We start from the raw sequence: 23,616 nt of genomic DNA, 5'->3' as shown, positions 1-23,616 counted from the left end.
GAGAAAAAAGCTCTTTCTAACAATTTATTCTATCCCATACATAATTTTATAAACCTCTAGCATGTCCCCACCTAGCCATCTTTTTTCCAGATGGAAAGTCCAAGACACTTCTGCCATTCCTCATATGAAAGGTGTTCTTTAATCATTTCGGTTGCAATCTTCTGTCCTTTTTCAGCTCTGCAATATCATTTTTGAGCTACAGTGACCAGAAGTGCACATAGTATTCCAAATAAGGATGAATCATAGCTCTATACAAGGGCTTTACAATATTGGTATTTTAATTTCAGTCCCTCTCCTAAAAAATTGCCCACATGGAGTTTGCCTTTTTCACCTGCACTGCATGCTGAGTCAACATTTTCATTGAGTTAGCCACTACAGCAAGGCAGTGCAGACTCCCCGTCAGCATATATTTAAAAAGGTAAAGGTCCCCTGTGCAAGCACCAGGTCATTCCTGACCCATGGAGTGACGTCACATCCCGACGTTTCCAAGGAGACTTTGTTTGCGGGGTGGTTTGCCAGTGCCTTCCCCAGTCATCTTCCCTTTACCCCCAGCAAGCTGGGTACTCATTTCACCGACCTCGGAAGGATGGAAGGCTGAGTCAACCTTGAGCCGGCTACCTGAAACCAACTTCCATTGGGATCAAACTCAGGTCGTGAGCAGAGCTTTTGACTGCAGTACTGCAGCTTAACACTCTGCGCCACGGGGCTCCTTCAGCATATATTTAATGTTAGGTTATTTTGTTCCAGTATGCATCAGCTTGCCTTACCCACACTGAACTTCATTTGCCATGTTTTTGCCCACTCACCCAGTTTTGAAAGATTGCCTTGAAGCTATTACCCACTGCCACCCAAGGAATTATCTTTCTGGAGGTCAAACAGAGCTGCCGCAATGGAGGGAAACATGGGAAAACTCTTTATGCCTTCAGCAGATTTATTGGTAGGATACTACAGCACAATAATAGGACATTTTTTAACTGCCATGGTGAATACTTAAGCTTCACCACTCAGGAACAACCTATTATGGTTGCCCAGGTTCAACAAAAGTCTGCGTTCCTTTCTTTAGTGACATGCAACTATGGGGGTTACCGCACTTTGTATTCCCAGCGATGTATTAAGAGTTTGAAAATGTTATAAAAAACATCGCTTTAAAAGGGTTTTTGGATACCACGGCTTATAAATGGTTCATGTAGTGGGAGGAGGCCAGGCTCCAAGAGCAGTCTTCATGGCTGAGATGCAGAAGGGACATTGGCTGTCACCAGTTTTCTCCCCATACTTGAAACATAAAGTTGGATAGTTAGAGCCTATTGGTCCTAGAAATGCCCAAACTGTTCGGGTAATTAGGTATGCTGATAAATAGCCAATGCTCTTTACTGAGGTCATTTGAAATAATTAATTTTTCCAGATAACAGACTTGAAAGGGGTTGGATGGGATTTAATTTACTTAATGTGAGACTTGCTGCTTGTGCCAAGTGTTATTTAATGTTAGATGGAAGCTGTGAATTTACCAACTGATTCAAGGGGCGGCAGCTCCAATTGGAGGCCCACCATTCTCGAATTCCAGGCAGTTCTGAAGTTAGCAGCACATGGAATCCACTAGTGCTGAGCCAGAAAACAGTTGAAGGCAGGTAGGAGAAAGGTTCATTTTAAAACGCTTAGGGCTGTTGAACTTAGAAAGAAGGCGGTTAAGGGGAGACATGATAGAGGTCTATAAAATTCTGCATGGTGTGGAGAGAGTGGACAGGGAGATGCTTTTCTCCCTCATGATACTAGAATGTGGGGTCATCTGCTGAAGCTGGGGGTTGAGAGAGTCAAAACAGATAAAAGTATGTCTTCACACAACGCATAATTAAATTGTGGAACTCCCTGCCCCAAGATGTGGTGATGGCTGCCAACTTGGAAGGCTATGTTCATGGAGGATAGAGCTATCCATGGCTGCTAGTCAAAATGAACACTAGTCATGATGCATACCTATTCTCTCCAGGATCAGAGGAGCATGCCTATTATATTAGGTGCTGTGGAACACAGGCAGGATGGTGCTGCTGCAGCCATCTTGTTTGTGGGCTCCCTAGAGGCACCTAGTTGGCCACTGTGTGAACAGACTGCTGGACTTGATGGGCCTTGGTCTGATCCAGCATGGCTTTTCTTATGCTCTTAATATTACTCCTAGTACATTGTGTGAAACAACACTTGGTTCTTGGAGAGCTGTTGCTGAAAAGCCTCGTGTACATGGTTCTGAAACCTCCCAACCCTGTACAAAAGTTAAAGGAAGTGAAAAAAACACATCCATACAATAAACGTCCCTTAAATCTCATCTGCTGTGTTGCCTTTAGCTCACTGCAGAGCTCTCTGCTATAGTTTGGGACTAAGTGGTCTGTTTAGTGGTCTGTTAGGTACATTGTACATTGTGCTTCATGAAGAGAGGGCCTTCCGCTGTGAAATCTTGCACAGGTCAGCTCATCCGCTATGAGTTTCAGTGTTTTTGAATCTTACCGTACAATCCTATGAAGAGTTACTGCAGTCTAAGCCCTGTTGAGGCTCTGGAGTAAGTTTGCATAGGATTCTGCTGTTAGGGTGCAATCCTAACCAGAATTAAACCCTTCTGAGCCCCTTGATTTCAATGTGGTGAGAAGAGTGTAACTTTGTTTAGCTTTGCACGGCTAGTGTCATACTGGGAACACCTTAACCCTGCGTTTTGTGTAGCTTCCTGATGCTGCCTGCGTATATAAGTGCTGTGTTATGAAAACTGCAGAAACAGAGGCGTTCTAGAGTTCTTTGTACATTGTTTAGGCTGAAGCTAGACTTTTCTTTATATCATGCCTGTTCTTCTCACCCCTCTACCTTGTTTTCTTGTAAAGGCCAGACAACGTCAACTTCAAGATGCTCCAAAATCCCAAATACAAAATCTGGTTGGTCAAGACAGAAGGAGAAGAAACCCTCAGAGGTTAGTTGTGTTTCATGCTTCTGCTCAGCCTGGATGGTGGTGTTTTTGATGCCTATGCAGTTCCTAGAGTGGTGGCACCATATCCACCGAGGCTGTTGTGATACAGGCCTCAGGCAGTGACTTGGGTATGTCATGGTATTTCGCCAGTGAGCATCAGGAAGGGGCTGATCTAGATCTCATGTGCTCCCAGATTCTAATCACAACCACCCCAAATTCTGAAAAGGGAAGGCCAGTATCTAATTCTTTGCGGGGGATCAGGAAGGAATCCTAAACCCTTGATCCCTGTGTACTCACCAACATTCAGAGACCCTTCAGTGTCTAATGAACTCCTGTCTGAAGTGGCAGAAGGCATGCCAAAGCTGACCACTAGGCCATCTCTAAGATATTAACAGCTAGTAGGACTAGATCCAGTATAAGGAACTGTAACAGTACTTAAGAGCCCATTTTATTTATTTTACATATCTTGCCTTTCTTTCACTATGATGGTATACTCAGGGTCCACAGAAGGTTCTTCCGTCCGGGTACTTAACAAAATTGAGACTAGCTTAGTTTAAGCAATGCTGCTTTCTCATGTGCCCTCCAAACATCCGCTGGGAGTAATTGAGCTCCGTCCATTGTTGAAGCTGTCTAGTTGCTGTCCTAGGTCCTCAGTTCATTTCAAAGGAGGGCTGGCTAAACACTCAACACAAGAACCAGACTCCTGAGCAATAAGGTGAATCACAAGCTGAAGAGGAAATGCACTGGCTCTTTCAAATGATGTCTCAGGTTGGAAATTATCTTTGGATGCCTCAGATGTCATTCTGTGTTGCTTTGGTAAATGCTGCTTCCTTTCAAGGTACAGTATTTCAGTTCTGATACCTTTGTACAAGAAGAAAACACAGACCAGTTTTTATTATACTATAGATTGAAAATGCACATTTTGTAGGCACATGGAAAGAACTGTCTGTTAATGCTGTATGGTAAAAAAGATATTAACAGGTGCCTTTAATGTACTTAATTTTTAACCACCATCTATCTGTATATGTGGAAGCTGATACAGAAGTATATCAGAAACATATAGAGAATATTACAGGCTCCAAAAGAAACCTTATATTTGCACTGGACAGTGTTGGTTATAATGTAAAGACTGAAATTTGAATTTAAAGAGTTTTTTCCATAATCTTATAATAACTGTTAGCATTTAGTATGCTATACATACAACAGTTTGAATCCTATAGCCTGTTTCCCCAGTGCAAGGGTACTTCTACTGGTGGAGGAGGCTAATTTTCTCTGATTCTCCCCTTCCTACTGCAGACCTCCAGGTTGCAACCCTTGGAGTTCCAAGGGCAACATTTAGAGAGTGCAAGAGGTTAGCACAGGAGGAGTGAGGTGGTAAGCAGGGCTCATGGATCATAGAGTCTTGTTCATTGTTGTGGTATCATAAAATCCTGTTAAAGGAGGTTAACATTCCCATATGTGGGGCTGAGAGAGAGTGGCTTTCCTTAGGCCTCCTGATAAGTTCATAGCGGAGGTGCGATTGAATTGGAGATTTCCTGAGTTGTAGTCCAGTTTATCAGCTGATACGCTCCATCATCTTTTGAATAAACTGAGATAAGCTGTCATCTCTCAAACTGACTTGAACTCTGGAAGCCTTGCAATCAAAATTTTGTGGCTTAGACCCTCTTGAATCAATTACTTTTTAGTATTGCAAGGTGAAACCCCCTTGTATGGAAGCACTTTTTTTTGTTTTTGAATGATCTTTTGACTGTGCCTTCCAAAACTGTTCGAGTATCTGCTGTGGTAGCATAAGATACAAAGATAAGGAATCAAAGGCACTAGACCTGTGCAATCATTAAGAAAGTCAAGGGTGATTCTTATTATGAAAGACTGCATGGCAGGGGATTAGCTATGCACATTCACTGTGCAACTGGAAAAACAAGCTTCTTTGCATAGAAAACATTGAGCCCTTTGTAAATATTGAGGTCATTTTTCAGCATTGTCAGGACATCCTGCAACAATTCATTTGTTGGTGCTGGTTTCAGATTTCTTCCTAATTCTGTTTTGCGGTTCAGCATCAGGCTAGAATATTTTTTTGCTTCTTGGTTCATCATATGTTTCAGCTTTAAGAGGTAAAATGACTTTATAAGTATGAGGTTCATTCCCGTTGACTGAGGTGGCCACTGTATATGAAGATGGGAATGTAGAGTAGTCATACAATTTTGGCTGTGATCTGCACATGTTATGGGATAGGTATGTTCTTTGAGTTGGTGCAGTGTAGTGATTAGAATGTTGGACTAGAATGGGGAATCTGAGTTCAGATTCCTACTCAACAATTGAATGAAATTGAGTCAATCATATTCTCTTTCTCTCTCTCTGTACTTAACCTACCTCACAACATATTACTGTGAGGATAAAATGGAGGAGGGGAGGCTGTTTAGCTTGGAAAGAAGGTGGTTAAGGGGAGACATGATAGAGGTCTATAAAATTATGCATGGTATGGAGAGAGTAGTCAAAATGAATACATGATGCATTTCTATTATCTCCTGGATCAGAGGAGCATGCCTATTATATTAGGTGCTGTGGAACACAGGCAGCTGGTTGGCCACTGTGTGAACAGACTGCTGGACTTGATGGGCCTTGGTCTGATCCAACATGTCTTTTCTTATGTTCTTATGTATGTGGCCTTGAGCTCTGTTGAAAAAAGGGCAGGATAGAAATATGATACATAGTTGAAAAGCCTTGCTGTGGTGGCTTCCTTTTGGTAAGATAATATATATTCCTCTTGGCTACATAAAGATGTATTAGAAAGTCCAGCACTTCCAGGTCAAAAACTGGGAGAAGTTGCAAAGTACATCACTGTTTCTTGTCTCTGTCCCTCTTATGTAGAATCTGGTTGGTGGCCAATACTAAGAGTGCCCAGTCAAGAGCATCTACTCATGAAACAACAGTTTTTCTGTATCTCTCCATCGGTCTCCATATTATTGGCTAAACAGATTCAATGCCTGTATAAACAACTAAGAAGATTTGTTTATTTACAGGTTGGTTTATAAAGGAACAAACCATTAGCACAGGTCTTCCGGCAGACAAAGTAGAAACCTGGCTGAGGCACAAAAATTTAAACTGGGTATGACTTCAGAGAGTAGTTAAACTTTTCTGCAATGCTTTCAGGCACAAACAGGCTTTTATTGACTAGCCACTAGGTTGGATCCTCTCTCATACACAGGATTCCACCCACACCAGCCTGCCCTTTCTTCAGAGAGTCAGACTAAATTGAACAAGATCAGCTCCTCACCAGAGATAGGCCTAACAACAGAGCACTCTCTTCTCTGCCAGAGATTGAGCTCAACAGCACTGCCATTCCTTTCAGGCAGAGCTGCCCTTCGCTCTGTCTGCTCTTTTTCCGGAGCCAGACCTGAGCTGCCTTCTCTGTCTCAGGGAGAACTCAATTCCCTCTTCTGCTGTGTTCCCTCCAACATTTCATCCCCCTTCTCGAAGGTGACTGGGTGCTGGAGCAGCACTCCTATGGCCTCATCTGACTGGCTGATTTTCCCTTCAGGGGCAGGACAGCCTCCTGTCTGTCACAGGGAGATTTACAGGACCATCTTAAGAACACTCCCACTTTCTTGGGAGTAAGCTTCATTGAACAGAATTGACGAAGATTCTACATAGGCCTGTTTAGTATTGCTCTAAATGAAGACTCACAGTAAATAGCAAAAGTGGGAGATGAATTTTAGTCAATGAACAGAAAAATTACTACTCACTGGCTTGTGTTAGGTGGTTTCTTTCTACCACAGGTCTTCAAACAATGGTTCACAATGGGCCAGGTTCTCAGATTCACGCACAAATGGGGTTTAGGTGCTTAACAGATTAGTCCACATCCCTGTTAAATCCAAGTACAGAGTCCTGGGATAAAAGCCAAATTAATCCAAAGGCGCCAAGTCCATCTTGCTGCTTTTGTTGGCCTGCAAAAATCCACACCTCTATTCCTTGTCAAAATATACTGAGCTTTGAACAGAACATAGTTCTGCCATTGAAATATACTACTCAAGCAAGCAAGTTTATGACAATTTGCCTAAAAAGCACTTTAAAACTCAACTAAAGAATTAAAGATTGATAGAACCAAAAAGCCTTAGATTTCAGCCAGCAGCAGATTTCATACCAGCAATCTAGATACCCAAAGGGGATAGAGAATCAGGGTTTTCTGATGACAAACTAGGCATTCCAGCTTTTCTACTTTGCAGCTGTTTTTAAAAAGCATGGTTCTTGACAGAGGGTTTAAAGTGGCAGTTGAATGCTCATGAAACTGGCTAGGTCACTTTATTTAAGGGTTTTTGTGGGTGAGTAAATGAGCCTTGAAATCAATATAAAGAATTCACAGAAAAGCCAGCGGAGAGTTTTCAAAAGGTGACTGATGGAAAGAGAAAAAAAGAGAAAAATTTCAAGTGATGAGAGACATGTATCTGAAGTAGTTTTGTCCTTACACTATAAGAATCTGTACATTGTGGGAACTAGGGAATTAAAACTGTCGACAAGAGTTCTGACAACACATCATTCCTGGGTGTTTCTTCTTCTAATGTGTCACAAGGGTAACAAAGTTGAATCGCAGATGCATTAAGGGAATGACTAAAGTGATAAATCAAAGAGTGGTGGGACAATTACACTGCCTTTCAAGACTATATTTGATCTTGCTTCCATTTTATTAGACTGCGCTGTAATGGGGTAGGCCAGCTTGTTCCAGTATGCATTGCAGTTCTAGTGGATGTCCATTTTGGACTGCAAATCATGTGTAGATGTAGGCTTCTTAAAAAATGTTTTGCTTTTTCTGGGGGATATCATATTGGTTTTGAGGTTAAATAATCAGAGGAGATGTTTCAGGCTGAAGTGGGCAGACGTTTCAGATTAGGGTGTTAGTGTGGGCATTTACTCAGAGTAATCCCAGTGCCTTCAGTGCGAGTCCACCAGAGATCATTGCCTTAAAACCAATTCTAATCATTTTCCAACATGGTAAATTATGTGCTCCAACACATTAATGAACGTTCTTAGTGCAACCACTACACAGCCTACATCAATGTTAGACTGTTCCATTATGGGAAAAGTCTAAAACTGATAAAATTTTCATATTACACAATACTTATATACTAGCAGTAGTCAAAGCCCAGAAATTCATGAAATAACAATGTGGTTGAAGGCTGTGTATCAAGAATAGTTGGTAGCATGACCGGCTAACTTAGATCTTAGTAACTTAGTATCAAACTTAGTGGTTTGGCCACTGGGTGAACAGACTGCTGGACTTGATGGGCCTTGGTCTGATCCGGCAGGGCCTTTCTTATGTTCTTATCAGAGACAAATGAATTCACCGGTTATTTGCTTTGATTTTCTGAGAGGGGATAACATTAATGGTTAGCAGCTTCATATAAAAGGGAATTATTAATAGTGAAATGTGAAAGATTTTTTAGTGCTAGTAGATGATTCAGTGACACACTGTTGGTAGGGCAACTACTTGGAGTTGGTTCACATGTTATGACCCACTTGAGACATCTTCACATGGCAGCTGCCCCACATTAATGCCATGCAACATCAAGTGAGTTGGCAGATGGGTAGCCAGCATTGTATGGTTTCCACACTATTGCCATATGCCACTGACAAATAACAATTAGCCATTAAATGTATAGGTTACAAGTTTAGAAACTTTTAAAATGTGTGTGCCAAGTTTTTCATTGGAACAAATACTTCCCTAGAAATTCTGTTGGCTCGTATCCAATTATGGTGCAGTCCTGTCTTTCAGTTATGCTGACTGGACAAGGACCAGATTATTTATGCCACTGTAACTCTCTAATTGTGATTTCACTGTGGTGTCTCTATTGTATTATATCACAGTGGTGTCACTGTTAAGTCACTGTAACTATTATACCAGCATGGCTACACCTTTGTAAGGTACTTATATGATTGGTGTTGTAGGGAAGGTGAGGAGGAATGGCCAGCTTAGACGGGATCTTATTTTCCCAGCTTCCCTGTCAGCATAAACACAGAGAAACAGCAGTACAATATCTGTTACTAGTGGAGAGCCCAGGACTACTGCTCTGCTTCCACCACTGTTCAGCTACATTAGAGAACAGATAGCAGTTAAATTCAGTAGCCAAGTGCCACACAGAACAAAGAATGTATCAAGCCTAGCAAAGAATTCAGCTCACACATTAAATAGGTCATGTGAATCTGTACCAGGTCACTTATGTCTTTCTTGAGAACAAAAAAAAAAACACATGAGGGAACATTGGTGATGAGTTGCTTTGGTGAAAGGGTGGTCTTTGTGGAAACAGATACCCACAGTCATGGAGAACAACCCCCCCCTAATAAAAGTTAGATGAATTACAATGGTGTTTTCAGAACCTCTTACAGGTACCCCTATGGATTTCAAATACAGACACCAGGAACCGTAACTCCACTGTTGCAGCTGGGGCTGCAAAGACAAGACATCCTGACCAGGTGAGGAAGGATGGGATGGATCACTTGGGTGGGGGGACTTCTGGGCATCTTTAGTCCTCTACAAAAAGGGATGGGTATGCAGAGTTCAAACACAAAGTATTTATACACACACACTATTAAGGGGAACTATACTGGTTTAATAATCCTTCATTATTCAACAGGTTACATCAAAAATTCATGCACAGAAGACTCAAGGTAAGCTTGGACTCTGCAGAAAAGGGACCCTTAAACATATCCCCACTCTCCCCTGGTGGTATCTTGTCATACATTGATGATGACATTGGAGAGCATGGCCACTTTTGTTAATGACCACCAACTATTCCTCTGCATCTGTTGCCACTGCTGGCCAAACACGAGTAATTTTTCCCTGCAGGATAAGAGCTATTCATGGAACAAATCAAACAGAACTAGGAGACAGAGTTCCAATGCAACTCCCTTCAGCAGATGGGTAAGTTTGTCTCCATGAGGATATTATTCCACATAAGCGAATCTCCATACCTGAGCATAGAGGGACTACTAATAGGAAGTGGGAAGCACGTGGGATGGAAGAGCACCTAGTCGTGGTCCCTTGCACTTATCCACCCCTAATGAGCATCTTCATTGTATATAACTAAAGCCGCTGCCCTCCTTTATTCATTATCAGCCTCATCTCTCTCTTTTTTTCTCTTTGCAGGGAACCAGACAGCCACTGAATGCCTGCAGGGCTAAATACCCTGCAGACTACAAGCAAGGCCCCGCATCAGTAAACGACCAGTTAGCCATTCCTCTGTGATGTTGCCATCTTTGTGTATTAGCTGGGCACCTCTGCTGTTCCAAGTGCATATTTTGTTAGCATCTAACAAGAAGAGCTGTACTTGACATGGGGATGCACTGATGCTGAAAGCATCATCGGTGTCCTTTTCAAGCAGAGGGGCCTTGCAGGAACATAAAAGTTGCCTACTTCATTTGTTGTTTATTAAAAACATTTATTTTTCAACCAAATATTACAAAACATACAGACATACAAACAGTAACAGATTCATCAGATTCTTACGTTATAATGGAACTCTATAACTTCTATTCTGTTATACCTTTGAATAATATAATTGCATATTCAATGGTGTATTTCTTAAATTTTCATGGTCTATTATTTTTATCTATATATTCAAGAAATACTTACAACTTTTCATAAAAATCAGAGGTTGATCTATTCACTAAAGACGTTAACTTAGCCATAGTTGTATATTGTGTGACTTTATTTGTCCATTTCAGTTACATCTGGGTAGTCTTCTGCTTTCCACTTTCTTGAATACTCCACTCTTGCTGCTGTCACCATATACTTAAATAATTCACTATATATTTTTGGCATATTTTCTGGCCTACTTCATTTGTTATGCTCTCAGAATGTATTCTACTAATGATACTATTCAATAAAAAGTAGTGAATATTTTTTTAATGAGGGTTGGCAGATGACCCCTTCCCACAATTTTGACTCATTTCGGTCTGCCCTCACAGTGGGCAAATTAACATTGCGAAGGGCTCTGGGATTTCCACAGCCCCATCAAGGCCTCAGCTCTGCATCTTGCCTATAGTGTCTCTGATGGAGTACCAGGAAGGATCATTGTGTATATGGGTCTCAACAGCTCAGTGTTCTTCTGACTCTCCCATGCTTACTACTGGAGTGGTAGAACCAGCATGACCTCTGCCATAAAATTTAAGTGGGAAGCTGATTGATTTCTAGTAGTGCTAGCAGGTTAATGTGGGATGTCATTGGGAGCAAATTGTGACTGATGTGTAGAGATGGGAGTTAATACGGATGCTGTGGGAATGGCTGTCTTTGCTACCTTGCTACTTTTTTCTTGTATTGATGTTTATTTATTTGGATCCCTTTATCCCGCTTTTCTCAATTCAATGTGGACTCCAAACAGCTTACAGTACAAGCAAAATAATAATAATAATAAACCATCAGAACAGATTTACCTGTCAGCTTCAGGGCAAGGGAGGCGCAGAGCAATGGTAGAATCTCTGTCCTCAGGGGAAACAATATGTCCCCAAGCACTTCCAGGATGTGGCTTCCCTTTAGGCTTCCAAGGCCTGGAGGGGAAGAACAGAACAGGTGATAGCAGCTGTGTGTGTGATGGAAACAGTCTCTCCCCAGGCAGTTTGTGGTCTACGACTGGCTTACAACGCCACAGTGAATGGCCTGGTGAACGGCCATGGGACTAAGTAGTTATGCTGGGATAAAATCCATCAGAGCAGCAACCATCTTGGGGTTAGTCCTGTTCAATTCAGAGGAGTTTACCTTTGAGTAACCATGCATGTCATTTGGTTGCATAAGCCTGATCCCGTGGCTCATGCAGCATAGGATTGGGCTTTAAGACTCCTGGTGTTGCAAGGGGGCTCCTGTTCCCTTGCTCAGTCATCAGAAAGAAACTTCCTGCCCTTTGGACCAAAGTGAAGGTATAACAAAGGCAGCTACGTCCAGCTGTCCCATGCTTGTTTTTCGTAACCTCTGCTTGTGGCAGAGCCGCTACGAGAGGAGATAGGCTCTGTCTGCTCTGAAACAAATATAACTTTGGAAATATTGTTCCTCAGCTATTCCACCAATGTCACTAAACAGCTTTAAAAGCCAGATGGCAAATTCATGATCCATTCACTCTGTGGCCTGTCCGTCACGGGCACAGCACATGTGTGATCCTTGCATTTTTAGGGATATGGTAGAAATTAGTGGCGGTTGGTTGATTCCATTCAATAACAAATTTAGCTTTTCTCCTTTTTATTTATTCGTCCAATCAGATTATTCTTTCTTGGAATTGAAGGATGTGATTGGTAATTTGGGTTCTCTAGCAATACAGCAAATACATGAGCTGGTAGGGTTCCTCCTCTCTTTTTAATGGCCTTGGCTAATATATGTGGCTATTGCTTCATATTGATTCAAGGATTTTAATTCTTTAGATGTGTTTAAAAAGGATATCAACCCACTTTCTTGTAAAAGGTAAATGTCCCCTGTGCAAGCACCGGGTCATTCCTGACCCATGGGGTGATGTCATAGCCCGATGTTTACTAGGCAGATTTTGTTTACGGGATGGTTTGCCAGTCCCTTCTCCAGTCATCTTCCCTTTACCCCCAGCAAGCTGGGTACTCATTTTACCGACCTCGGAAGGATGGAAGGCTGAGTCAACCTTGAGCCGGCTACCTGAAACCAACTTCCGTCGGGATCGAACTCAGGTTGTGAGCAGAGCTTGGGCTGCAGTACCGCAGCTTACCACTCTGCGCCACAGATATCAACCCACTTTCTTGAGTAGACAGTAAATAAGGACCTTGCAAACAGCACATGTGAAACACATGATTCGATTCAGCCTCTGCCAGTCTTGGGAGTCAGAGGAGTGGGAATGACATATATTTTCATTGGGCTGATTTTTAATGACAATATTTATCATGTTAAAGCAGGAGCTGAGGCAGAACCAATAACTCAGAAGGAAAGATTGCCAGTCTGCCACCAGCAGCACTGCATGAGCTTCCCAGTGCAAGGATGCTGACCTGCTTTGGTGGATGCAGATGTTTGCCATAGGTTCTCTGCGAGCTGGAAGCATTCTCTTGAGTGAATGAGCTCTCCTTTCATAAACAGCTAGGGGAGAAGAGCCCCAAGGTGATTACAGAAAGCAATTTAGTGGAAGAACATGAGCCTTGTCAGAGGCCCGTAAGCAGCCGGCGAGTAATTTAACTATCCGTATCCACAGAGGTCCTGATCCAGGCCAAATTAGTTGTACTCAAGCCCCATGGAGATCACAGGAAACATGTTTGTCAAGGCAAACAAGCTGCATTGCTTTTGATGGTACTTAGCCACGCCCCCTTGACCCGGCCTGATGAAGAGCTCTGGAGAACTCAATAACTTGCACACTGTTTTGGCTCATTTGGATTGTTCTTGATAAAAGGTATTGCGTGGCTTTTGTTTTTGGATGCAGTTGCTGCTTTAGTGGGTTAGTATTTGTTTTACTTGCTGGTGGCTTCAATGAATTACTTGTGATTTTAACATTTTGTTTTACTGTAAGCTGCTTTGGGTTTTGAATACCTAAAAAGATTGCCATAAATATTTGTATTCGTAAGTTTAAAAAAAAAATAGGTTCCTTCCTTCTCACACTTTTGATTTTTTCTCTAGATGAAGGCAAAAGGACATGATCTCAGTCTGTGCATCACACATTTTAGTTGGGGCATCTTGTGTTAACATGAGCTTGACTTGTATAGATCCTATCTTGCCCACTGATTGAGAGAAGGCCAAACAAAAAAGATCCCTAAAGCAGGTTGCTGATCAGGGTATACTCAGCTAATTACACATTTAAATAGTCATTGCTTTCTTCCACCGATCAGTGAAATACAAGGAGTACAGAGAGCAGAGAAATTGGTCAGGGGAAAAATACAATAGACTCAAATAAGAGTCTGCATGTTACAGTCTCAGTCTATTGTATTTTTCCCCTGACCAATTTCTCTCAATGCTAAATTAGATGTGTATCCCTTTAAACAGTTCTCATTGTTTGGAGAAGCAATTAACATCTTCTGAGCAGATCAGTGGAACTGGTGTTGCTAAGCAGCAGACCTTTAAAGATAATTTGTCAATTTCTGCAGAAGGAAGAAAATAATAAACAGTCCTATTGAGAGAAAATTGCTTGTTTTCCAGTATGCAACTTTCCTTCCACCACCAGGTCTTCAGTTCATCAGTGCCCAATTTATTCTTTATTTAGCTTCTATAAATAATTCAGAAGAATTTGAGTAGAATAATTGAGACTTTTCCCAGACCCTAATCCCAGATAATTCAAAACAAAAGGGGGAAAACGTTCAGATTACAGTTAGAGTATATTAGCTGTTGGTAGCTTTCCACAAAACTAATCTTTTTGTTTGTTTGTTTAAAAAAGGATATCTGCAGCATGCTATCATGCTATCACTCCTTAAATGTTCTGCTTTGATAGTTCATAATTTGTGCATTTCTAGGTCTGTGCAGCGTCCTCATGATACAGTGTTGGCACAGTTGCTTGCCTTTGAATGTGGAGGCTTATCTTTTCAGACGGGGACTAAACAAGTGAGGCGGTAATATTGCAAATCCATGCTGCAGCTTGCCTTATCATCTTCAGGGAAATAGATGCAATCATACTTCTTTGGCATAAAATTAGGACTAATCTTCTATCCCAGTCCTTGTTTGAAAGGCCAGAAGGGGGGTGGGGGGAGGAAAGATTTAGTGAAGGAACACACAAGCTTGTCTTCTGCGTGGAGAGTCTGGTGAGAAAATGTCCCAAACATTCATTCTTGATGCTAGAACCTTCTTGAGGTTCTATAAACTGCCAATACTGCATGTTTCCCCATGCAATACTGCATGGGGAAGGCACTGGCAAACCACCCCGCAAACAAAGTCTGCCTTGGAAATGTCAGGATGTGACATCACCCCATGGGTCAGGAATGACCCGGTGCTTGCACAGGGGACCTTTACCTTTACCTTTACTGCATGTTTCAATTTGAGACGTTGTGAATCATTTGCAGTGTTTACCCTGTCTTAGCGGATAATCAAAGTCTCACACCGTAAGCTTTTTTTGGGGGGGGGGGAGATGTCTCTGACGGCTGCAGCAGGTGAGCTTGTGTTTAAATACAGAGGAGCTGTACAACCCCCGCCAAGCCATCCTTGTGCCTTAAGAATGAATGAAATAAATGGCTGCAGGTAGCAGCTGGAAGCGAAACAAAAACATATTTCATTTTTATGGTAAGGAGCTGAGCTCCCTTGAAAAACAAAAGACCCCCTTCTCACCGAGGCATATGTCAAGAAGGAGATGGGTCCACCTGCTGCTACGGAAAGAACCCCAGAGTGATTGATTTTTAATGCTTGATCTTCCCGCTTGTATGCCTGCGAGCACAGAAGAGGGAGGAAACGCTGGGAGAGGGTGAATGGAGCGAACTGTCAGGTAGCTGACCATCAATTAGGCAGGCTGCTCTTCATTCATGGCCTCCCTTCAGCCCACCCTCTGCCGAAAGGGCTCCAGATGGTGGGGAGGGCGAGGAGGGAAAGCACTTTACTGCAACAATAACAGCGATTACAGAGGCACGCTTAGCTCTGGTGACATTTGGTCTGTGACTGAGATCTCCCCCTTTGTAGGGGGTTCACTGGGCGGGAGTTCAGACGCTTCTTTAGATGGGATGATGCAAGCAGACAGCCAGATTAGATTGAGTTAGCATTTATCGCCTGATCCCCTATTAAAACTGTTTGGGTGATTCACACCATTGGAGATTCCCATCTGTGGTGTCGTCCTTGAGTACTGATGTATTAAACAGAGTCTGCTAGCAGCTTGCCATTTACTTCGATAGATGGCTTCATTTTTGTGGTGCGCAGTTCGGTATACGTGCCCAGGCAAGCACAGAACAGTCTGACAAGGCCCAGCCTACAGCTACTAGGCGATGCTCTGATTTGTAGTAAATTTAAGGAGATTGGCTTCAAATTCTGTACTTGTCCACTGCAAATAAACATGTCATTTGTCAAAGGGAACGGTCAAAGCAAGTCAGGATGTTGGTGCTGAGAACTTGGCTTTGGCAGAACTGAAGCCAGAACTGAAATGTACTTCAGCTATCTATGTTGGTTTCAGGACCATGGCTAGAGTTCTTTCCTGGCGGGGATATTAACACTTCCCTTTCCTTTGGAGGGACATTCTTCAAGCTGCAGGAAGGCATAAAACTTTTCTGAGCAGAGCCATAGGGTGCTAGCCAGTGTATTATAGTCATTCTGTGGGTGAAACATTATACCAATTTCAGTTTTGTTAGTAGCATCTCTGTGGGCTGTTTGGCCAAAGCAAAACTGAAAAGAGCCTAGTTAGCTACATGATGCTGAAGCAGAAGGGAAAGGGGGTAGCTGCCCCAAGGTGCTAGTCTCAACATTTCCTTCCTATGTTCCTTTAATCTGCAGCAAGTGGTTTTCAGTTAGGATTTCTTAAGGTTGGATTAGGCAGATTTGTAGAGGATATGACACTTCAGTGAGGTTGCTCTCAAACGTTCCCCAATACTTTTTCTGGACAAATCTAAGGGCCTTCAGCCTGGCTTCCACTTTTGATAACCATCACTCATATCTTCTCTAATCCCTCAGACTTCCTGGAGATTGTCCTCTCTTGCCTCCTGGGCCTCTGACTGCCTTTTCGTTGCCTCTCTGGCTACCTGAATCTTTCAGTCGATGAACGAACCCCAAGGAACTTGATGTTTGATCCTCTGCTTTTCTCATAGGCCATATTTCTTTCTAGATCTTGTTTATTCTCACAGCTGCTTCTTCCACTTTTATGTTGATGACTCCCAGATCTTTTCTCTCACACCTGCCCAAGCCCCATGTGCATGGGAGAACAGCTGAACATACTGGCCACCACTTTTCACTGCAGATCTTCCCACTGCATAAGAGATGAGCTATTTTAAAAACTAAACTGGCTCGTCTCTCTGTCAATGGGGACTGATAAAAAACAGCAAGCAAAGTTCCAGTGGCAGGTTCTCTTCTGCCTGTGTACATGTTCCTCCTTAGTGAGCTCAGCTAAAGCCAGTGTGGTGTAGTGGTTAAGAGTGGTGGACTCTTAATCTGGAGAACCGGGTTTGATTCCCCACTCCTCCACATGAGCAGGGGACTCTAATCCGGGGAACCAGGTTGGTTTCCCCACTCCTACACATGAAGCCTGCTGGGTGACATTTGGCTAGTCACAGCACTCTTTCAATTCTCTCATCCCCACCCACCTAACAGGGTATCTGTTGTGGGGAGAGGAAGGGAAGAAGATTGTAAGCTGGTTTGATTCTCCTTGAAAGGTAGAGAAAATAGGCATATAAACACAAACTCTTCTTCTTCTCATTGTTAACTCTTCCTATATGTCATGATGAAGTTGATTACATCGAAGGCAAAGTTTCTACTTGTTTCACCAAGGCTGATCCTGTAACAGCTTCATTCTGTTACTGCTGGACCAAAACAATTCCCTTTCAAGCTGTCTTCACTAACAGACACATGTGAACAAGCGTGAAGCTGCCTTATACTGAATCAGACCCTTGGTCCGTCAAAGTCAGTATTGTCTGCTCAGACCGGCAGCGGCTCCCCAGGGTCTCAGGCAAAGGGTTTTCACATCACCTACTTGCCTAGTCCCTTTAACTGGAGATGCCGGGGATTGATCCTGGGACCTTCTGCATGCCAAGTAGATGCTCTACCACTCAGCCACAGCCCCTTGCTATTCACAAGGCTGTGGTTGGGCAAAGCTGTTGTTTGGTCAGTAGAAGAAATGAAAATGTACCATCTTTGATGACTCCCTACCTTTCTTCTTCCATATGAACACATTTGCTATTTTATCTTTAAATCATGAAGCGTTTTAACACTTGAGAGTTGCTGGAGATGAAGAGGAAAAAAGCAAAGTTTGAATACTGTCATCAAGCCATGTGCAGTACATCGTGGGCAGATTGTCATGGTGCTTGATTGATACTTAGTACTTAGCAGACTAGGCATCTGGTGGAAGCTTTGTAGACAGGGTAAAAAGCTTTGCTTTATCATGTTTGCTCTGTCCCCTTAGGAGATAGTCACTTGGCAATATTGAGTAACTTAAAACGGCCTTCAGCCTGATGTAGTGACAGAGAACAGCAAACACATGGAATTTATTTCTAAAAGGGCCACAGTGTTCATTATGTCTTAGAAAAGGTCCTAGATTAGCGCTGGGCTTTTTAAAAATAGCTGTCATATTGCCTGATACCCAGATATGCAAAACTGCAAGGGTTTTGACATCTTTTGCAGATCCTGTCTCATGTTTAATTAGCATTTATCTTAATCTCATTTTAATTTTTTCACACCAGCAGCATAATCAAATACTACTGTGGCATTTTAACAATTATGTTATATTGGCAGATAGAGACTTCAAGGAAGCTGACCTTTGTCGAGCCCAGACTTATAAAGAGTCGGCTGTTAATTATGTTTTTATTGGAAGATGCATCCTGACTGTCGGGGCTGTTCATCTTTTGCTTTGTTTAGATGTGGTTGGAAACCTTGTCCAGACAAATGTAGTAGTCAGAAAGTAGTGCTGGTGTACAAAAGAAGGGCCATGCCATTTATAGAAAAGGCTGCTTATGTTGCCCTTCAGCTTTAATTGCGTTATCAGATGAAGCTTCAAGGAGTAAACGAGCTGACCTAAATATTGGGTCTCTGCCAGGGTTAAATATTCCCCCCTTCCTGTGATTTCCAGAATACCTTCTGGAACATTTTAGCTTTGTTTTGGAAGTATAAAACTGCCTTTGAATCATTTATCACAGTGTGCCCTGAGCAGTAGTTAGGTTGTTGAGACTAAACACTAAAAACAAATTAAACAGCGTCTGAAGAAAACACCTGATCCATCTCCCTCCTCGCATAAGGTGACAGAGAAGTCACCAGAGATAGACCGATTGGAGCTAGGTGCTGTCTGGCTATTATTGCTGGTTTTGCAGATTATTTTTTTCCAAATAATAACAGGAAGGAGAACACATCCATTTTCATTGACAAATGGCCCTTTATTCCTTGAGAGGCTGGCTTGCTGTAGTCAAATCACGGTTCTCGGGCTCTTTCCTGGTAGAAAAGCTTTATTTAGCAGGATATGTATTCTGCTGTTGTCTGAGAGTTATTTCTTTCCCCCTCACAGTATATATTAGGGAATGTCCAGAAGCAAATTGGGAAGGGGGAGATGAGCTCAGTCAGCATTCATAGGGTTACAGTAGTAACAGTGCAACTCAGTGCAGACCTTGGTGTAGCCATTTCATGGGTCACCGAGAATCTGTGCGGCTGCAGGCTGTGTACATGTGAGCAAGGACATATGTCATCATTTTGCTTATCATTTCCCCCTTTTCCTCAAAACGCCACCACCACCCCTTTTCTCTTTCTGCACTTTTTGAGATGATATTATAGTATCCAGTTCTTTTTGAAGGAGAGAGAAAAAGAAGCCTCAAGGCACCTGGTTGACCCCTGTGTGAACAGACTGCTGGACTTGATGGGCCTTGGTCTGATCCAGCAGGGCTTTTCTTATGTTCTTAAGCCATTAACACATTTCGAATGCCTTTGGCCCTCTGAAGAAGCGACAGTTCTGGAAGTTAGGCACTAAGAGTACAGTCCTATAAACACTTTCCTGAAAAGAAATCCCATTGAGTAGTCTGGACTAGGATTCTGAATAAACTCAGACTTTATACCATTAAGTCGTACTCTTTGGAAAGGGCAGGCTGGTGTGGGTGGAATCCTGTGTGTGTGTGTGTGGGAAAAGCTCCAACCTGGTGGCTAGGCAGTGAAAGCATGTTTCTAATTGCAAGCGTTAAAGGGAATTCAAATCACAACCTGAAGCCAAAACTAGCTGAAGTGCCTCAGCCAGGCTTCTCCTGTGACTGTCTGGAGACCTGTGCTGCTGAACTATTGTTAAAAAAACCCTGTATATAAATAAATTTTGTTATTTTTATACAGTTCCTGCCTTGTTCATCTTGCTCACCATAACATGTACTTCATGGCAGCAAATCCCAATGCCTTTATACTTGCTACCCCAACAGTTAGGCTCTGCCTGGCAACTGGTGGGAGGCACAGGGACAGTGTGGGAGACTGTGATGCCCTGTGCACACCTTGTGAGCCAGCGTGGTGTAGTGGTTAAGAGCGGTGGTTTGGAGCGGTGGACTCTGATCTGGAGAACCGGGTTTGATTCCCCACTCCTCCATATGAGTGGTGGAGGCTAATCTGGACAACTGGATTTGTTTCTCCACTCCTACACATGAAGCCAGCTGGGTGACCTTGGGTTAGTCACACTCTCTCAGCTCTGCCTACCTCACAGGGTGTCTGTTGTGGGGAGGGGGAGGGAAGGTGATTGTAAGCCGGTTTGATTCTCCCTTAAGTGGTAGAGAAAGTTGGCATATAAAAACCAACTCTTCTCCTCCTCCTCCTCCTTCTGGGGAAAAGCTGGACGTGACGTAGAGTAGCTCTAGGAATCACAGGAAACTCTATGGTAGACCATTCTATGGTTTTCCCCAGAAGTGCCATAGTGGCACACATGGTGATGGTGTTTTTGAGAGGCGGTGGGCAAAGAGGGCTACCAGTGGAAGGCCTTCCACCACAACAGGATTCCTGGCAGGCCTGTTTATAACTGAGGGAAACAATTGAAGGGAAGTTTTCATTTTAAAAGAGCTCTGTTCCCCTCGATTGATTCATAGGCGCCTGTCACAGTATCACTGTCTGCTACTGTTAATTCAGGCCAGTAGTATGATTTCTAGGTGAGATATTTTCTGGAGAATAGGAGTACTATCAGCCATTTTACACAAATCCAGGTTTGCGACTACATATCTCAGGGAGCTCATCCAGTCACATCTTCCTGAGAAATGTAAATCTATGATAACTGCTTGCTGTTTTCACACTTTATATTTTTTGGTTGGTATATCTTAGTTGATGTATTTATACTGCAATTCTAAAAGCCCTTTCCTTAATAATATGGGGCTTACTTCTGAATAGACCTGCTTAAGATGAGTTCTGTAATGTGTGAAGTGACTCGTTGTCACAGCAAAAAAAAGAAAGAAAAATGTTTGTGTATCACAATGGACACTCTCAGCCTAGTCTCCTCACATGGTTGTTGTGAGGATAAAATGGAGGAAAGGGAAATGGTGTAAGCTGCTTTGGGTCCCACTGGGGAGAAAGCTGGGGTATACATGGAAATAAGGGCACTTCCATCACATCCAGCAGATTTGTTTCTGTTCATTATCTCTCACAATCAGTTGTTTGTTATCTACTGAAATGGGAGAAGGGAAGAGAGACAGTTTATTCCTTCCACTCACCATAGACAGCATCAATTCATATACTCTCTGGTCTGGAAATTCCCTGCTGCGGTGTGGCTCTGTGTGCTCACTTGGCACTGCAGTATGCATACACATCTAATTACCACATTTCACCTTGAAAACGGGAAGCAATATAGAAATTAAGCAAAATTCAGATGTTATCTGTACTGATACATGTATATTCCTGATACAAAGATTATCCTATATTCATGGTGGTGGGTGCTTATTTATGCCTTCATCCCAACAGTCACACAGCATTTCCAGATTGGTCAGGGAGCACAGGCCCAAGACTATCTGTAAGACTATACAAAGAGAAGGGAGGTATGACTGCCTTTTTCTTTTGATTGGGAGGAAGGTGAAGACATTCCATTGCTTGTCCCAATCAAGACATGAACGAGAGCTAATACTGGAGAGGACAGAAATAAACTTCTGCTTCTTCTAGCAATTGCCTGCATGTTCTTGATGAGAATAGCCTCCCTCTTTGAGAACTTTGGTCTCAAAGCAATTTAAGGAAATCATTTAAAGAACACAAGTATATAAGTCCTGGACACTCAATTCTCTTCACAGTGTTTACTCTTGAGTTTAATAGTAACATATGATGGCCCATCCCACACTTATTGTTTGTTGTGGGCTCTTTTGAACCTTCTCAAAACTGGATCAGTAGAGGCAAGAAGAGGGGAAGCCAAGTTGCTCTGGCTGGGTTTGCTTGGCTCACTGCTAGTGTCTGAGTACCACACACTACTTTCAGCCGAGTGATGGGTAAGTGTCAAAGGTGGGCTATAAACAAAATAAATAAGGGGCTTAACTAAAAATCAGCTTGCAGAATATGAGGGACCAGCATGACATTGCTAGCCTGTCTCAGGCCAGACTTAGTTCCTGCCACCATGGTTAAACTGGCAATGTTGTGTGGATCCACACTAGTCTGATTTAAGGCCGGGCTATGGGAAAAGACTTGGTCTTCCTGGTGGCTGACCTGTGCTGAGAGATGAATGAGGGAGTGCCACCTTGTTGATTTTCCTGGACCTCTCAGCAGCTTTCAGTACCACTAATCATGGTATCCTTTTGTTCTGTTTTTATGTATTCTTGGTTTAATGTTTTTATTGTTGCTGCCTTGGGGACCCTAATTTTGGTGGAATGGCAGCTTTAAAACGTTTGAAATCAATATATAAAATAAAAACAGAGCAAAAGTGCACCAGCCTTTTTGGAGCGTATGTGGTTAACCTTCTGTTTTTTAAAACAGCTAGTGTTAGAACACTGTAAAAACTGATTTGGTCATTCATACTTTGGCTACAAAAAAATAAATCAAGCACATTAGGTAGGTGATCGAAAGGTAGCAACAAGTTGCTAAATGAGTTCAAATTTAAATGTTTCTGTAGCTGGGTTAAACTGCATTTATCAGTTGACTTTAAGGAAAACATTATTTGGCCTTTTGCTTTAAAATGAAGCAGATGCCATATTGGTGTACCCGCAGCACATAGTATGACACCTGGATCACATATTCAGAATCTGACTTGCACCAGAGTAAAATGGATTGTCTTTTTGACCTGCGCCAGTGTCAGACCGGGCTCACCTCTGGTAGGTTTTCCTCATTATATTGTACCGTTGACTTGTAAAAGCACCTGTTTTTAAAATGTACATTACAACATAAAAATAGAAAATAATCTATATATCTAATTCCAAAGTGTGCCCCCTGCCTGTGGATACCTAAATCTGCAGATAGGGGGCACTGGGACCCCCAACAGATGTTTCTGCAGGCTTGGGGGACACCCTAGGTTTGCAGAAAAACCTGAAAATTAAAAAAAATATTGGTGGGCTTACATCCCCCAGGTTTTAAATTGCTGGCGGCAGAGATATTCTCTGGGCCTGGCTTCCATGTTGGAGGATGTCAAGCGCCACAGTGATCCTGGCAGCTTCGCCCTTTGCGGGGTGGGGACGACTGGGAATTGCAAGCCGCAGCAGTCCTTGCAGCATCACTCTTATTGATTGTGGGTGTGTGTGCTGGGGAGTCTGGGAGCACGGTGGAGCACTGGACTGGGAGCACGTCGGCAGGGCCCAGGAGCCGGCCATGAGCCCGCCCATCCCCCCATCGCCTTCAGGTAGGTGGGGGGGAGGGGAGATCAGATTTCTCCCTCCTGAGAGAAAGCGGGTCTAAAGGGGAGCAGGTCTCACCACACCCACCTGGAGTGGCTCCAGATGAGCCAGTGAGAGAGTGGGGGAGAGGAGGCCTGAAGCCACGATGGGAGGGGGGGCGGAGAGATGGGATTCCCCCTGTGAGTTTCATAGCCCCCCACTTGTTATCTATATTCTATGTTTTTAATGTTGATCTATATTGTATTTTAACTGATTGCCATCATGAGGGCAGTAAAACAAATGTTTTAAATAAATAAATATAATCCTTGCTTCAGAGCTAAGCCCATGCATCTTCTCAATGC

At 42.8% G+C, this 23,616-nt stretch overlaps 1 protein-coding gene across 1 annotated transcript in view; it reads left to right on the top strand.

The window, feature by feature from the left end:
* JADE2 (jade family PHD finger 2) overlaps window positions 1-23,616 on the top strand; it is a 184,862-nt gene that overhangs the window by 25,079 nt on the left and 136,167 nt on the right. Inside the window, exon 3 of the mRNA XM_056857241.1 lies at window positions 2,856-2,941. Within this exon, the coding sequence (XP_056713219.1) occupies window positions 2,856-2,941 (86 nt within the window). The remainder of the gene's footprint in view (window positions 1-2,855; window positions 2,942-23,616) is intronic.

Source organism: Euleptes europaea, chromosome 1, assembly GCF_029931775.1.
Source record: "Euleptes europaea isolate rEulEur1 chromosome 1, rEulEur1.hap1, whole genome shotgun sequence".
NCBI lineage: Eukaryota > Metazoa > Chordata > Lepidosauria > Squamata > Sphaerodactylidae > Euleptes > Euleptes europaea.
This window is presented reverse-complemented; position numbering and strand designations above follow the sequence as displayed.